Source organism: Syngnathus floridae, chromosome 3 (genome assembly GCF_059516105.1).
Source record: "Syngnathus floridae isolate MCC-2025c chromosome 3, RoL_Sflo_1.0, whole genome shotgun sequence".
NCBI classification, from domain to species: Eukaryota; Metazoa; Chordata; class Actinopteri; order Syngnathiformes; family Syngnathidae; genus Syngnathus; species Syngnathus floridae.
This window is the reverse complement of record NC_142415.1, coordinates 11,647,588-11,664,373: the sequence shown is the minus strand read 5'-3', so window position 1 is coordinate 11,664,373 and position 16,786 is coordinate 11,647,588. Positions and strand designations below refer to the sequence as shown.

Genomic DNA, 16,786 nt, shown 5'->3' with positions numbered 1-16,786 from the left:
GCTATTTATTAAGGTGGTCCCATTATTTGTTTACATTTTAGTCGTGGTGACAGTGGATAAACGTACCAGCATCTCCGTGGACAAGTATACAAAACGAAAAAAAGTGGCCCCAAAATGAAGTGAAAAACATTTAATAACTTGACTCAAACAAAGTGCATTTTGCATGCCATCTTCAGACCTGTAACAGATGCAAACCAAAATGTCCACAGTACCAAAGTTTGCATCCAGTTTCAGTATATTTGTAAAGCATAAAAACAGTATTTTCCAGATTATGACATAAACCCATATTTTTGTCATCATGTAGACATTCAGTGTTATGTACATGCTCGCTACAAATATGGTGTACCAAAATATCCGCTGTAGTCAGATTTGTATTAGACTTTGATATATGTAGGCTATAATTTGAAGCACCAAATGTCTTGCTTGCATCACTAAAAAAAAAAAAAAAAAACACTTATTTGCTTCACTCAAAACAATTTTGTCTCAATGAAATGTGGCTCTAAAATGAAGTGAAAACTTCATGTGCAGTCTTTTTTTTCCACCCTCTGACAAAAGCCACAACATTTCTCATCTTTTGAATCGTTTCTTGCCGCTCTTATTTTCTTTATCATAGTTTTCTCTGGACTGCGTGTCTTCCATAGTCTCTTGCGCACCAAAATGAAAGTCGCCCACCTTGGTAGCTCCTCGTGCCTCGTTCGCGGGATTCTTGAAACTGTGAACGTGATGCCCACTCAGAGTCATCAGGGACAGGTCGCCCTGTAGTCTCAAATTCCCGTCCAAGTCATCCCGTGACCTTTTCTTAGCTCCACCGGGCATGGGGTCTTGTTCGTCATTATCTAAATCAGTGCTGCCATCAGAACTGTTATCAAATTCGTGCCACCAGCGGAAATATCTGCTGCTGCTCCTCATTTCTTCTTCCTCCTCATCATCTCTGGTTCTGTTCCTCGATGGTCCCGGCTGGGGCTCTTCTTCCTCCTCCATTGTGTGGCTGATTCCCAACTCGGCCTCGACCCCGACTGTGACGTCCAACTCATCTTCATGGTCAATGAGATCATCAGCATTACTCTTTTCAATCTTGAAATCACGCACAATGTTTTCATTTTCAGCGTTAGCTTGCTGCAGTGACGCTTGCGGATGTACAAAGAATTTCATGTAATGATTCACAAACAAATGCATGAGGAAAACAGAATCCATGTCTTCCTCATCACCGCCAACATCGTCATGGTCATCATTATCATCATCAACATCATCATCACTATCAGTTGGCGGTAGATCTCCTAGTGGTATGGACGTACGATAGCCTGCAAGATAATTAAGACTTGGAGATGATTCTTCCATGCATCCATCCATGTTAGCTTTGCCACTTGCTATGCGGCCAGAGCTGGGGACCGCCCCACAACACCAAAACCAGCAAATATAGTGTAGCTGAGACAAAATGCTCTAGAAATCAGGATTCATCCACTTACGATTTGGACCGTTGTGGTCTCCGTCTCCTTGGCCATCCATTTTATCTAAAAGGAATCAAACACTTGATTCAGTAAGCAAGTAAAACATCAAATAAGACTGATACTTATACAAATGTCAATAAGCCCTCACACACAAGTTTGCCCACCCCGTTACGTGTAGTACCCTACATGTACCTTCAGCTCAGCAGACTGCTCAAGTAGATGACTTCAGACTGCAGTCGGAGGTAATTTGGTATGGGTTTCCAAATTGTGGCATTTTAAAAACATGAACTTTTAATTATCGCCCCAGAACTGAATCTGAACATGGTTCAATATAACGCATACTAATACAGTGGAGACATAAATGCTCAGTGACATCACACACTCTTTGTAAGCATTGACTCAAAATGCTTTGATTAAAGCATATTGGGACAGCACACATGATGTCATCATCATGATGATAAATTCTATGTGTCATTTTTTTCACATGGGGTAGTCATTCAATAACAACAGCTACAATAACGTTGACATGGCACAACCTAGTGAGTCTAACTTCCTAAATTCATGTACCAGGATGACATTTGACCCTAGAAACTTAAAGTATAAGACATTATGTGTAGGCTGCAAAATAAATAGAAAAAAATACACAAACTTCTTGCGCTGGCCTTATAAAAATTGTTATTATTATATACTTTTGATGGGGGTGGAGAAATGGAACCAACATTGAACTGAAAAGCAATACTGGGTGCGAAGTAAACTTCCAAGGTAACGGCTAATCTGATATTGACAATCCTATTCTTTTAATAATGTAGCTGTTGTGACTGTCACTCAAATCTGAAAATAGTAATAATGTTGATTGAAAAGCAAGAGATGATTGCATTGGGGGATTGGAAAAACATGAGCACGTCTCTATCCAGCCAGTTGTATATCATATATAGAATAACAACCATGCAATTTCTATTTCTATGGACAATTTAGTTTAAAAAAAAAATTGTGGGGGGGCGGGTCATCTTAATGTGCAGTATTCATGGTTTTGAAATGAGGAAGCTGTTTGAAACACGGGCTTAACATGTTAACCAGAGCTCAGATTCAAACCCAGAACCTCAGGACTGTGAGGCAGATGTGCCAACCTTGAAATCACACTGCTCCAGAAAAAACAAAACAGAAACTACTTATTGAGTGATTTTTTTTCCCAATTGTGCCACGTTATCAAAATGTTATTGAATATAACTGAAATTAAATTACTATTTTTAAATTTGTGCTTAAATAGCCTGTGAGTAATTTTGTCACCTCTATCAAAATGCATTTAATTTACTTAAATCCAATGATCAATCAAGCCGAGAAAAAGGCATTAAATTGAATACCTGCAGTAGCAATTGTATCCGCGGGAGGGCGACGACTGACCGGGACAAAAGTAAAGATGGATGTGGTTCTAATGGATGTGATTTCTTGTAGTAACACACATGACCTCGTCGGGACGCTGTAAACCGCGTCTTGAGACCGGCTAAACTCGACAGTTTTCGTCCCTCTTCCCTTACCGTATGCTGTCGACTTCTCGTTTGAAGTCTTTCAAAAATGAAAACTCCCACAAGGTAAGGCGCGTTTATCGGATTGTTTAGAATCACCCACTGCCACTTTTGTCATAATTTTAGATCGATATTTGTATAAATGTGTGTTTTGGGAGCACTGCAAAAGCGTCCATAGCAAGCGTTTGTTCTGCTTCACAGTCGTTGCCATGACGACGTTTCCCAGCGAACGCACCCGTTAGGAAATCCGATCAAATTGTGTATTCTCTTTCGGCTGTTGTTAAAAGGTGAAAAATGTCTGCAAACTGTGCGATTAACGTTACTCTTTGGAGTTTTAAGTGTTTTCGCTGTGGTACATGAGGGGCGAGTCAGTTTGAATGATTTTTCATAAAAACTCCAAGTTGTTGCTGCTGTGCGGTCGACTTGATCTAGAAATGTGCTGACTTCTCTGGCTTGTCATTGCAATGGAATTGGACTTGTTTCTGCCACTGCCCACATTTCTCCAGACGTCTGCCCGCGTTGCGTCCCAAAGGCTGAGGGCACAGATTGGCTTTAACCGGGATTAAACCAATGAGGAAAAAAAAATGAATTTGTTGGCCCTTATCTCCCAGCAACATGTGGAGGGCTCTGAGCAAATGGCACAAGTTGATCTTTCGCTTCCCTTTTGGCAAAGCGTGTTTTCATGCCAGATGACACTTAGCAAACAAGGCCACTAGAAACGGAATTCTTAGGGGGCGGGGGTCAGGATGGTGATGTATATTCATTTTCTTAGCATTGTGGGCAAGTGGTGTCTATAAGTCAAGTCAAAACACGAGTTAAGTTTTGACGATATAATGACATCTAGACAATTCTTCAAAGAAAAGGCTTGAAACTGTTTATTCCCATTATAAAATAATCATTTAAGCAACAGATATTTGAACACCCAGGGTGGAGAAACATCTAGACCAGGGGTGTCAAAACTCTTTTTTCGTGGGCCGCATTGTAGTCATAGCTTCTTTCGGAAGGCCATTATGACGGTCAACCCAAATAAATGTATGAGCACCTCATAGACAGTAAAAGCTACAAAACAAACTGACAAATAACTCATTTTCAAATCAGACGAGTAAAAACTGGTCAAATATAAAAAAATATATATATATTATTAAAAGTGAAGACAATTTGCAATTTTAGTAATGACACATGAATTTGATGCACAATTTGCCTTTGCGGGCCACATAGAATGATGTGGCGGGCTGTATCTGGCCCCCGGGCCTTGGGTTTGACACCTGTGCCTTACCTTATATATGGCATAACGTTATAGACTTCTTTTTGTTGCAAAAAAAATGAAATCCATTGAATTTGCACTGTTGTATTGCATTGGAGCAATTTGACTGTGCTAGTGTACCTAATAAAGTGTCCACTACATTTTCCTCAGTGATGTGTTCTGCGCTTCGGCGTGACGTCCTCGCTGTATCAGATTTAGACGGCAAGCTTTGATAATCTGCCTGCATGATATTAGGTTTCACCTCATCACTTGGTGACGAAGATGAGTGCTATATTTGCATTCTAAACATGCAATTTCTTGCCTCATCAGGTAATGTAATTCCACGCTTCATTAGGACTGTGAAGTTTATCATTTGTCATCAAAGCCAAGCTGTCAATAAATGATTAAGTTCCACATTTGAAAAATGTAACTTTTGGTCTCTAGCAAAATTGATTGAGCTTACACGTTAATTGCAGTTAGGAAGAGAGACTTTGTTTGATGTCGCTGTATTTTAGTGGCTGCTTTTTTACAGCCAAAGTGCTGCTTGAGCCAAATGTGTTCAGCTATTAAAGAAAACAAACCTCCAGAGAGTCTGTGCAATAATTAAAGTGTTAGCTCAATAACGTGACTGAGATTGAAATGCAGTTGGTGTGGCCGGTACAAGACTGAAGTTTCATTTCCATATGCCAGATGGGATCAGAGAAATGCCAGAGATTGATCAATTACATTGGATAGGAAAATTCTACTCACCAATTTTCAAATGCGTTTTTTTTTTTTTATAATTAGACCAAGATAAAACATTTCAAAACTTTTCCCACTGTAATTCCTAAATATTTGACACTAACACTAAAGATTGGCCATATTTTGGAGGGTGTTGTTCACAATTTAATGGTGAGAAGAAATACTATGTGTGACCATTAAATATTCTAATTTTATTATATATTATACATTTATTTATGTATTCATTCATTCATTCAAAGATATGCGTTCACTATGTACAGCCTAGCAATTATAACAACACTCAAAAAATTAGTTAGAATAAAGATAAGCATAGTTGATCAGGAAGGGAACTCAATCACGACTAACATTTGTAAGGTTATGATCTATTTGTGCCACTGTGTGCTTTGACCAAAATGTGGTAACCAAGCACAATGCTTTTTTTCAAGCCATTTAGAGTATAAATAAGCAGAGATTGCTCTCTGTCGGGATGATGGAGAAAGTATGGACTTGACTTGAATGAAGTATAGGTTCTAATTACTTCCTGCAGAAACTGGAGATGAGACGGAGCTCAGTCAAAGTCTGCTTGGCACAACACTGATGTTTGCTCTTCGCTTCTGTTTTTCCTGGAAGGGAACAAATATAATCACTGTAGTTTTTTCCTCTGTTACTTTTGGGTCAGTTTTGGCCAGGACGACTATCAACATTCATAACAAAGCATTGAAACTAACTTTAACACTCTTTTTAATCCAATAAAATCGGGTTGAGACACAACAGGTCCAGGAATGCTGCAAGCAAAAAAAGAAAAGTCGAACCAAAGCTTAAAAACAACAACAACAACAACAAAAAAAACATGCAAAGGAAGAATGTTTCCACTGCAGCATTCCTGTATTTTCCGCGTTTGCCCCTGTCGGCCGCCATAGGACATGGTCCCTAGCCCCAACCAGTAGTGGAGGTTCATCATCAAGTGCTAAAATTTTACAAAAAAGAGATACCATCAAGCCTTGGTTTTTGACCACAATCTGTTCCAGAAGGCGGTTTGAGAAGCGAATCGGTCGAATTCCGAATCTATTTTTCCCATTACAAATAATGGGAAAAAATATAATCCGTTCCAAGACAAAAAACCCGCCTTTTTTAAAGCATTTTTTCATCTGCGCATTTTTGTCCGATTGCGCAACTGCAGCGCACCGCCGAACGCGCAACCGTAACGCGTCGCCGACCGCGCAACTGCACCAGCTGGTCGCATTATTGTGACAGAGCCGTCTCTGAAATTTAGAAAATATTTTTAACGTCCTGATGTACTTTCCAAAATTTAAGTGGACCTCATTGCGCAGGGAGCTTAATTTGGTCCGACCGCGCAACCGCAGCGCGCCGGGCGCTCACCGTCGCATTGCTTCAAGAGCGTCTTTGTGTTTTAGAATGGCTTTACTGCTCCCACTTGGTTTCTTTGGAGGCATGATTAGAGGTTCATACAATCCTCAAAGTAACGAAAATACAATAACGGAGTCAGTCGGCATCCGGGCCGCGCGGTCGGGTTTTCTCAGGTCCTCCCGGCTCATCTCGCAGGTTCGACTTCCGAACTTCTTTTAATGCGGTAAATTCATTTGACTTAAAAATAAAAGACAATGAAAACATCTTTCAATGCGGCAAATTGATTTGACTTAAAAACCAATTAAATTTGTGATTCGAATGATCAATTATCGGATCATATACCTCGCACGCGTAACAATGCCAACGATGTGTTTACCTTTGTTTTAGTTTCATTTTGGAAAAAGGAATTTCCATTTAGTTATTCGTATACTTTTTTTTTTTCAAGGGATGGGGTGGGGTGTATAATAAACGCCAGTCGAACTTTACCTGGTTAATGTGTGTTGAAGTCAGCTGGTATGTTCGTTTTAGTCAGTCGCTGCACCGCCCTGATGTATTTCATGAAGGGCAAAACGGATCACAAAAGCAGTTTGTTGACGCAACCTGGTTATGACGTCATGCCCGTCTTTCTCTTGCGCTTTTTTTTTTTAAATTCTTATTTATTCATTTTGCTCGCATCTCATCTTCTTGTCAGAAGACAAGACAATTGCAGCACATTGCTTCCTCATGTTGATCACGGCTCTTTAAAGCCGACCCAAAGCTGCCTCTGCTCGGGAGGGAAGCGCCTTTCCCAGACCCGTTTTGGCTGGCCAAGAAATGTGAAACATGCCAACATTTTGGTGTTCTCTTGTTGGGGTTGTTGTTTTAGAGGAAAGTCGAGCTGGAATAACACTGGTAGGTTGATTCGTCCTTGTCACAAATAATCTTTTTGTCACCTGATGGATGGGATTATTATTGTCGTTTGGATGCAGATGCTTTTGGATTAGAACACCATTCTATATATTTTTTTCTGATGGTGTCCTTTTAATCAGGAAATTCTGAATAGACAATTTACTCCCCTTTGATGAGAATCTGGGTCTAAAAGAGCTTATGTCTGTAGTGACATCGGAAGTACCCAGAACCAGAACCTGCCTCTTCTTATCTTTCACCTCCCCTTGATACACTCATTACATACATCTACCTTCCACAAATAAGATATGATTGTGGTGATTGCAATTTCCAAAAGCTGTCACAATCATTTTGATGTGAAAATAGACAGGAGATAATGGAAAAGACAGGCCTGTTATTAGAGCCCTGTCAGGGCTAAAATGATGCACCAGAGTGAAGAGGTTAAAGACACAGCTTCCTTGTTAATAATTAATTGCTGTGCGTGTGGTGGATCCACTTCATTGCGCCCAGTCATCACTTGATAATTGCTTTACATTTAATTTGGCTACAGAGACTGTTTTTCAAGGTGGTTAAATTGCGCTTGAAGTTAATATGGGCTCAGACAGAGACAGCAGTTTGGTCATAGACGAGTGATTAAAAAATGACAAGCTACAATAAAGGTATTAAGTGTGAGATTGAGTCAGAGTTACTCATTTAATTAACATAGCTAACACAAGAATGTCGCTTGAGATGATAAAAAAAACCTGTAAAAGTAAACCTGCATAAGTTACATGCATACATGGGGGCGAACTGTTCCTTTGTTTTATAGCAGGTTAGTCAACAAATCGGATAATAGGTAATCATTTACCCATCAAGATCTATTGTAGAAAATAAATTAACACCATGGAGGAGTTTTTCTGAAAAATGTCAGACAAAAATGGTTTTGTCGACTTCAGAATTCATTCTATGGTGTCCATCATGAATGCATTATCAATAAAAATTTTGTGTGTATTGGATTCTAAGAAGATGCTTAAAGCTGGTGTGTCCTGAGTTGTTTAACGCATCTAATTGTAAATACTATGAAGTAAATGATGGAATTCTGGACTTTTGTCTTCTATGTTTTGGTCTGAAACACAAATATCTTCAGTATACAACAAAAACAATTGTCTTTAAAACAATTATGGAGGGACTCTATTTAATCGACCAGTAGCTTGAAAACCAATCCCACTGATTTTTTCAGTTACATTTGTAATTGCAACCAAGCAGTTATTGTTGATCAATTATGACAAATATAACAACACTTTTTTTTGTCTCTAGATGGCAGAAGCAGCATTTAGTGCCTTAGGAAAAAACACTGGGACCAAGGGCATCTCTGAGAGGGATGTGCCTCACATTCGTCTGATTGGTGATGGCGACGTGGAGGTAAAGTGGGAATTTTTTTTCTCAGTCACAGTCACGCACTTTTTACATCTGCAATCCAGACCATGTGTATCAAAAGTTTATTTTGTGGCAGTATACAGTAGCTCAAATACACAAAGCACTAGTGACTAGCCTTGCGTGCACACAGATAATGAGTGAGTTAATTAGACCTGAGATTGAAACCAAATGCAGAGGCAAACTCATCATTTGTCATTTGAATAGAAATTACTATATTCTGTAGTTCCACTGATTGAGGGGGGAGAAAAACAGTACGTTGTCAGCATCTTAAATTGAGACAACACACAACAGAATTCTGGTTAATGATTTATCCGAAGCACTTTAATGAACCTTAATTCCAAGACATAATCTCATTAAAAGTCCTTTGCTATCTTTGACCTGTTTGAGGTTAAACATTAGATATGTTGATGTTTTTTCATCCCTAAAGGATATATACATATTTGGAAAGAAACTGGGCCACGGAAGTTATGGGGTGGTGTATGAGGCAACACATATTAGGACACAGACCAAGTGGGCCATCAAGACGGTTTGCAAGGCAGAGGTGAGTGTTTATAAATACTTTTTTAAATAAAATGTTTAATCCAGTAATTCTGCGGTATGTGACATACTCAATGAATTTATCAAACTCAGCATCGTCTTATAGTGTCCCATACTTTTGCCTCATTTTGATTATGTACACTTGAGCCTACTACGCTACTGTTTTTTTTTTTTTTAATGCTTTGGGAGAAAAACAAGATCCCATTTTAATGTGACTGTGTATTTTTATTTTTTTTTAGCCGGGAAGTACAAAGATCAAGATGCTGGAGCAAGAAATAAAAATACTCAAACAAGTGGACCACCCTCACATATTACGTCTGGTGGAGATCTACGAAACAGCTCAGGTAGGCCTTGCCGTCATTCACATTTATTATCGTGTACGGGCACATTCAGGTACATTTACACTTTGGGTGCTGAGGTGTATCCATGCTTCTTCCCTAGATGACATATTTGATCACCGAGCTGTGTGTGGGAGGTGAGTTGAAGCAGGTGTTACACCAAAAACAGTTCTTTCCTGAGGAGGAGGCAAGACACATCATCGGCTGCTTAGCTGACGCCATCACCTACCTTCACAAAAAAAGTACCACCTTTCTCTTTGTTACTTTGCAAGCAGTGCGCCTCTTCTTAAGCGTTGATATAAAGCTTTGTGACACCCCAGTGCTTGGATTCTTAAAGACGAACAGCAAACAACAACCCCCTTGAAAACAAACATTGCATTTAATTACATTTGGATGTGCCTCGAGACCAAATTGCTACCGGCTGGACGTGGGTTTTTCTGAACAGCAAATCCAACTGTGCTCTACAAATACTAACGATGTTGTATTGGAGTGTCAAGAGACTCCCTTTAGTTGAGTGTGGTCCCATTTGGTTTGTTGACCTCAATGGCCACTCACTGTTGTTAGGTCGTAGTGCTTTTATGTCAGCAGGGTACATTGCATGTAATAATAGGCTTTTTCCATTTGCAGATATTATGCATCGTGATTTGAAACTTGAGAACATTTTGGTGAAAAATTCTCTTGATGACTACAATGGCAAGCTTGACATTAAGGTAACAATTATTCCAAAACTTTACATCAGAGTTTCTGTCTCCTCCTGTGACATTGGGGTGCACCCACCATTCCCACTATATTTAGCAATAACTACATCTCATTAGGACAGCCCCCCTCTGGTCTCAACACCTGAACGAAAGTAAAGTAGCAGTGACTTAAAACAAACTACCAGCTCAGCTCAGCATGTTGTGTATTCATAACAAGCCAGCTTTGCAATATGTGCCGTGCAGGTTGAAAGGGAGCTTGGCTACATTACTTTTCTAAACAGATCCAATTTGGGAGACAAACTTGTTATCCGTGTGTGCTTGAGTTGCATGCTCCGATTTGCGAACGTAACAAACACAGTAAATAAATGGCTTGAATGGTGATCTTTTTTGACGACACATAGTATTACAGTGATTTGTATATAAAGTTCTGAGGCTACGAGTCTCTGTTGTTGCTGCTGTTTAATGTTGCACCTTCTTGGACACCTCGTAGCTGAGGTATGGTCAGTGATTTGGTTATTTATACCATTCCTTACTTATGGTTTGACTTGAGACGAGTATATCTTGGTAGCTCGTGTGTATCAATTTTTGAATGACAGATATTTTCAGGAGGATAAATCCCTAATCAATATTTCAGAGCAAGGTGTTTTTATTTTCTGTTATACACCATTGTTTTTTGGGATGAAAACGTCTACCATCAAACTATGTGATATCCTAATTATCCAGAATCATTCTTATGCACCTTTACTTTTTGACTGTTTCCGTACCAGCAGTGGCACATTTCCGTGAGAAATTATGCAAGTTTGGTGGAATACACAATGCAAGTTTCCTTTGGAACAATGAGATGATGTCATTTGCTTTTTTTTTTCTCCAACCAGGTTGCAGACTTTGGATTATCAGTGAAAACCTTGGGTGTTGGAAGTGAAAGCATTCTGTCAGACGTTTGTGGGACACCCGTGTACATGGGTAGGTATGACAATTGTATCCCCTCATCGAGATGATGATCATGACGATAGCAAGGGTGGCATGAGCTGCGGTGTGTCGTCGGCTTTCTTTGATTCTCCCGCCGGGGGGCCTTTGCTGGAACTTAATTAGCTTGGGTTGCAAATGTGACATTGTCATTTTCACATGATTCCACGTTTCTAATTATAGCTCCTGAAATGATAAGCCAACGTGGTTACACACACTGGTGTGATATGTGGAGCGTAGGAGTCATTATGTATATTTTGTAAGTATACACTTCCTGTTATGCATACTCAGGCCAAATTTGGAATTAAGCCCTGGTAGACATCCATGCTGTGGCATCTTAATTTCTTTTCTCTCAACCCATTTGTTTTCTGTTTAGGACATGCATGCACTCATGGCCGACAACAAGGCGTATAAAAAGTCGCGTCGCACATTATTCATGCTACAGGGAATGTTGCAATGGTGCAGTTGACTAGAACGACATTTGTGGATATCCAGTAGAATGATGCTAAAGACGGGAACTTTTCACAACTTTTACTATTTTCTTGTGTCATTTCCATGATCGAGATATCCGCTCAATTAATCAAAACAGTCTTCAATCCACAAATTGTTTTGAGTGAACAATCATGAGCTTAACTGTATCCACACGTATAAACTATTCATGCAACCTGAGACTATCCATGAATCCATGAGCCTCATCTGTGTCCTCCAACAGGCTGTGTGGGGAGCCTCCATTTGTATCCAAATCAAAAGAAAACCGACTTAAGGAGATTAGAACAATAGGAGTCCAATTTTCTTCAGCCATCTGGGACACAGTCAGTGATGCAGGTGACATTTTATCGCAGATGTCATATCCAAAATACCCACAAGCTAAATGTACAATACATTGGGCTTAAAATAAGAAGGAAACATTTGTGTCACTGACAAAAGACATGACAAATGCTCCGAATGACTTGAATTTGTCAACAGCAAAAACGGTAGTGACGTGCCTCCTGAAAGAAAACCCCGCTTACCGCATGTCAGCTAATCAGTTACGAGACAACCCGTGGGTTACAGTAAGAAACCCGCCTCTTGTCAATGCATTCCCGAAGCACCCAAGTGAATGGAACGAGGAGCGCTCACTGGGTGTTTTGTTTACAGGGTGACACCAATACACCCGCGATGCCTCTCAATGCGTTGGAGATGATGCACAACTTCCATGAACAGGAGAAGAGTAAGACCTTTTAACTCTTAAGTAAATCAAAAATATCCATTGCGAATCCTTTTCAAAATTGGGAATATTATTTGGAGATTATCGCCGTTTCTTTGTGGTAGGTGTGTGTTCACTAGCATTTAGCACGAGTTTGAATGTGATAAGTTAATTCTGAACACGGCCACTTCAGTGATAAGAGGGTGTGCACACTTATGCACCACTTGGTTGTTTGGTTTTACTTGCCCCCCCCCTCGGAAAAAAAGAATAATGATTGAAATTACTTTTGGATAATTTTTTTATATATCAAAACATTGGCATTTGAGCAGGGGTGTGCAAACTTTTATTTTACATTACAGTGAAGCATTTTGAAGAGGAAGCACCCTCCAAATATTTAAAGCAGCCAAATAAGGGATATGGACAAAGGGGTTAAATGTGCTGTTTGAAATAAGAGCCCAACCTTATCAATGCAAAAGTGAAGGAATCCAATAAATTGCACATTTCAGGAGAAGACTCTGTGCAAATAGACTGAGGAGGGGAGGGTAAGAACAGAGTCAATAGTTTTGAATAGTACATGTGGATTGTGCTGGTTAGCTTGTATAAGGGTTGACCAGACAGACGTTCTCTCTTCTGCTTCTGTTAAAATGTGATAAGAAACCTGCAGCTGTCTCTCTTCCACATACGTTCAGCTTTGTGGCACTCGTGTTTAGCTGCATGATTTCTGTCTTTAACCAAGGCTCAGGTGTGACTTTTGACTGCACAATTTTTTAATGGACCCACCAAATTCATGATAGTACGGCAGCACGAGTGGAACCAAGAGCTGAGTTCCTCTGTGTTTGAGGAAGGAATACACACCCCATCGAAAGCCTCAGAGAACCGAACGGCAATGAAAGAATCAAAATCTCCCACTAAAAGCGTCAAAAATAGTCATTCAAAAAGTTATTACTTCCATTAAAGCGTTGAAAACCGAAAATAAATTGAAAGCAATAGGAGGATCGCCACACACACACACCATCTTGCCTCCAACAAATCAGCCAGTTTCAAGACCTTGTTCTGCTGCTGCCCATCACAGGTACACAGGAGCCAAACAAAACCCTGGACCCCTTCCTTGTTCCCAGGGCAGCTTCACCAGTGTCACCAGAGCTCCAAAGCAATGGCTTAAACCATGATGATCGCTGCGGCTTTTTCTCCTCACCCTCCACATCCAACAAACTGGTACTTGACACTCATTCACTAGACCCGAATATGCATTTCCTTACTGGCGATCTGTATGGCGCTCATGTAAACATTCTATTAAAAAAGGATTTGCGTTTTAGTCGGGAGTATACACATTTTACATTCTGATGATAAAGGATTCTGTGCTTAGCAGTTCCAATTCGTAAACATAATTCGTCACTTTCCCACTGGCGAAAAGTACATAACCAGATAAAGTTGAAGTTTCCTCTGAAAGTGGAAAAACTACACAAGAGGACAAACTTTATTCGGGTTCACTTAAAGCAAATGTCTATTTGTCTCTACATAGGCGTATGCACTAAACTACGAAAACAAATTTCATACAAGAGTTTTTGCAGTGTAGAAGCTGGATGAATACGGTAAATCTTGAAAAAGAAACAACCTGGCACACGCACACACACACACATTTCAACTATGACACCATGTCAGCCAACTTGGTAAAACACTGTTAAATGTTATATTTTAGTTTTTAATGTGGATTGTTTTTAATTTATGGTTGCCATCTTTTTTTGTTACACTTTTTAGCCCAAAGAGACCAAAGAGGGCTGTGGCCATCAACAGGACAAGGAGAAAATGATTGCCGGGACACATAAGCCCAGAACACCACACGTATGTTGTCACTTATATTTTTCAGCTCCACTGTCATCTGCATTACTTAGGTGCAAAGATAGTCAAGCATGATCAGCTAGACTGGCCAAGGCCGTTTTCAAGCAACGGTCAGAATCAGTCTGCCGTGCTACATTGCATACATGTGTACCAGACAGATTTTCTAACCTATTTTATTCATGCTGAGGTTTGTTTCTCCCCAACAATATAAAAGATCTCATTACATTTTTTTAACCATGTTGCAGGAGGATTGAAGCAGTCCCCATGCTGCAGACTTTTGTTTTCACCACTAGATGGTGCCAAAATAGCCTTTCACCAATAAGCACTAAAGACAGGACCATGTTGCTGTTTTCTTCCCCTTTGAAAGGAATATGATTGACAATTGTATTACGTAATATGAATATGAATCTGATTCCTGCAGCCTGGCGTGAAACCCCGCCCAAGTATGCGTTCGCGCAAGTCTCAATGCAAGACAAACGTCAACTCACCGAAGAAAGCAGCTTCCCATGAAAACGGACAGAGATCTCCTCCATCTCCTTTAAAAGTATGACTGACTGTCAGGGACTGTCAAAACAAGACTAAAGGCACAGAAATGCCTCGCGGGACAAAGAAGGACCTCAAAAACTAGATTTAGTGTTTGATGAAGAAAAGATTTGAAAGAGATTTCCTATATTTAATAATAAGGTCTTAGCAGGGAAGTGAAAAAATAGTGCAATGTGACAGTAATGAGTCGAGACTGGTGATGACAGTGACAAATAAATAATTCTATGCACTCAGTGGACACTTTATTAAGTACACCTGCTCAAATTCTGCCTTTGTTGCAAAGATTAAAATGTTCTGTTTTGAAAATGTCACTTTAATGTTACTATTGTTGTTTGTACAGGACATTTGATCTCATACTAAGAGCTGCAAACATTTCAGGTGTACCTAATGATGTGGCCGGTGTGTGCACTTTATAACTCCTGGTATGAATCCAGAATCTCTCCTCTCCTGTCTTGATTTTGCCAAAGGACCTCGGTCTGTGGGACAGAGCAGATTGACTGCGCAAATGTTTACTTTTTCACCACCAGCTGTTGCCGGGCTGCCCGAACAATACAGGCTCTCTGAAGGTATTCAAACACACTTTGCACATACAGAAAATATACATCAATGGTGGCATTTAAAATTCTTCATTATAAAGCAGCAAAGTCCATTTATTAGAAATATGTTGGTATTATGGAAGTAGGGAAATACTGTTAATGGCCGCTATATCCAACTCTGTCCCGGTCTCCATAAATGTCTGTTGTCATGTACATATTGAGGGACGTGATGATGGAGTTCTGCTAGTTGAGTTATTTTCACCATATAGTGTCTTTGAGACCTATTTCAGTCTGGTGGTTCAATGGCAGTGCTATATTGTACCAAATTTCAGCCCCTTTTTTTCCTCTCAAAGGAAGGCCACTCTAGTTAGTTGAGGTCAAAGTTCGCCAGCGCTACCTCTTTCTATCTATAAAGTTTAGAGCAAATTTTTGTGTAGCAGATACGATGTGCTTATCTCATGGTCGTGCCAAAATGTTGAACAATTTCACTTTTATTACATCTAAAGAAATAATAGTCTTCTAAGCTATATTTGCCCAGTTATTCAGATACTGAATGGAGATGATACCCCAACACTACAGCGGGCGATGAGGATTTTCCTTCTGACGCTGTGACCTCTCAATTTCAAATACAGCGACTGCTCCCACTCAGTGTCAAAACAGAAAGACTGTCACACAGGCTGGTTCTGCTCTGTGTGAATGCAGAGGATTGGGACCGGAGGGCACCACGACTCTAATCTTGTTTGGAGGCCATTGAATGCAGCCGTAGCTACTTTGAGGGCGCTTCCATTCAAGCACAGTTTTTTCACGCCGTAGAGAGAATAATCCCTCGCATAGATACAACATTAAAGTAGCCAAGCAGAACACACAGAGGCTGAATTTCAAATCCGCCCATTTGCATCTTGAAAGTGAATGAGTGCCAGCAACGGGGCCTTTTTTTTCCCGTGTTCAAAAACAAGCTGCTTGTCGTCTTTTCTTCCACCTATTTGTTTGTATTGCGCACAAGAAATGACTAAAACGTTCGTCAAAGTTCAACTGTCTTTTTCTCCCCACTGTTTTGAGGAAGCAAACCATAAAATATTAGGATAAGATTGTACTGCAATTGTGATTTAAACACATCTAAGTTGTGATTGTTTTAAGATGCTGAATTTTCCTGGAGATGTTGCTTAAGTTTACTACCTGTTTATTTTTTTTGACATTGTTTAATTACAAATTGCTCGTCAAAACTGTGATGCTGTGCACTGTCTCACAAATGATAAGCCTTTTGAGTCTTCAAAAGAAATAAATGGCTGAGATATGCAGTAGCTGCCGTTGACTTATTGCAACAGCCAATCACATTGAAATTCAGTAATAAAAGTGATTATGCCGCTTTGAGCGCAGTGTAAAACGCTACAGCACAATGGAATGCACGTTATCTACATATTGAGTGATATATAATCCAACAATTGTACTTTTTAAAGTTTACAGTGGCTATAAAATGTCTATTCATCCTAGTTTGAATGCCAGGTTATTGTAATATAAAAAATTAGACTGATATAAATCA

The 16,786-nt window shown here is 39.8% G+C and overlaps 2 protein-coding genes and 1 long non-coding RNA gene across 15 annotated transcripts; 1 reads left to right on the top strand and 2 right to left on the bottom strand.

Annotated features, from left to right (window-relative positions):
* Positions 1 to 115: 115 nt before the first annotated feature.
* Positions 116 to 1,789, bottom strand: LOC148400526 (uncharacterized). The gene is made up of 3 exons (XM_088371792.1): positions 1,641 to 1,789; positions 1,467 to 1,511; positions 116 to 1,301 (listed from the first exon to the last, which is right to left on the bottom strand). Exons 2-3 carry the CDS (start codon positions 1,504 to 1,506, stop codon positions 568 to 570), a joined length of 774 nt encoding a protein of 257 aa, XP_088227918.1. The 5' UTR covers positions 1,507 to 1,511; positions 1,641 to 1,789; the 3' UTR covers positions 116 to 567.
* A 134-nt stretch (positions 1,790 to 1,923) lies between these two features.
* On the top strand, positions 1,924 to 16,547 carry stk33 (serine/threonine kinase 33). 13 transcript variants are annotated; one of them, XM_088371843.1, is made up of 16 exons: positions 1,924 to 1,987; positions 2,901 to 3,037; positions 8,484 to 8,588; positions 9,031 to 9,144; positions 9,380 to 9,484; positions 9,582 to 9,720; positions 10,106 to 10,188; positions 11,052 to 11,139; positions 11,326 to 11,401; positions 11,855 to 11,967; positions 12,109 to 12,194; positions 12,280 to 12,352; positions 13,401 to 13,543; positions 14,087 to 14,170; positions 14,589 to 14,711; positions 15,089 to 16,547. In XM_088371843.1, the coding sequence occupies exons 2-16, from the start codon at positions 2,987 to 2,989 to the stop codon at positions 15,164 to 15,166; spliced, it is 1,461 nt and encodes a 486-aa protein (XP_088227969.1). In that variant the 5' UTR covers positions 1,924 to 1,987; positions 2,901 to 2,986; the 3' UTR covers positions 15,167 to 16,547. The 13 variants fall into 13 exon arrangements, 8 of the variants coding, with proteins under 8 accessions (XP_088227969.1, XP_088227973.1, XP_088227971.1 ...); XM_088371845.1 differs by lacking the exon at positions 1,924 to 1,987 and adding an exon at positions 1,994 to 2,210; XR_015857699.1 differs by lacking the exons at positions 1,924 to 1,987; positions 2,901 to 3,037 and adding an exon at positions 6,865 to 7,193 and having other exon boundaries at positions 15,089 to 15,276; positions 15,879 to 16,547.
* LOC148400525 (uncharacterized) lies at positions 5,126 to 6,826 on the bottom strand. The gene is made up of 2 exons (XR_015857703.1): positions 6,789 to 6,826; positions 5,126 to 5,557 (listed from the first exon to the last, which is right to left on the bottom strand). It is a non-coding gene; the product is annotated as an uncharacterized LOC148400525 (long non-coding RNA).
* Positions 16,548 to 16,786: the final 239 nt, after the last annotated feature.

Bases quoted from the DNA above. Each gene is read 5' to 3' on its own strand.
- LOC148400526 (XM_088371792.1), bottom strand. From the start codon at position 1,506: ATGGATGGCCAAGGAGACGGAGACCACAACGGTCCAAATC. The intron at 1,302-1,466 runs GTAAGTGGATGA...ATTATCTTGCAG, and splicing joins AGACCACAACGGTCCAAATC to GCTATCGTACGTCCATACCA.
- stk33 (XM_088371842.1), top strand. From the start codon at position 7,125: ATGCCAACATTTTGGTGTTCTCTTGTTGGGGTTGTTGTTTTAGAGGAA. The intron at 7,194-8,483 runs GTAGGTTGATTC...TTTTGTCTCTAG, and splicing joins GTCGAGCTGGAATAACACTG to ATGGCAGAAGCAGCATTTAG. The intron at 14,171-14,588 runs GTATGTTGTCAC...TGATTCCTGCAG, and splicing joins ATAAGCCCAGAACACCACAC to CCTGGCGTGAAACCCCGCCC.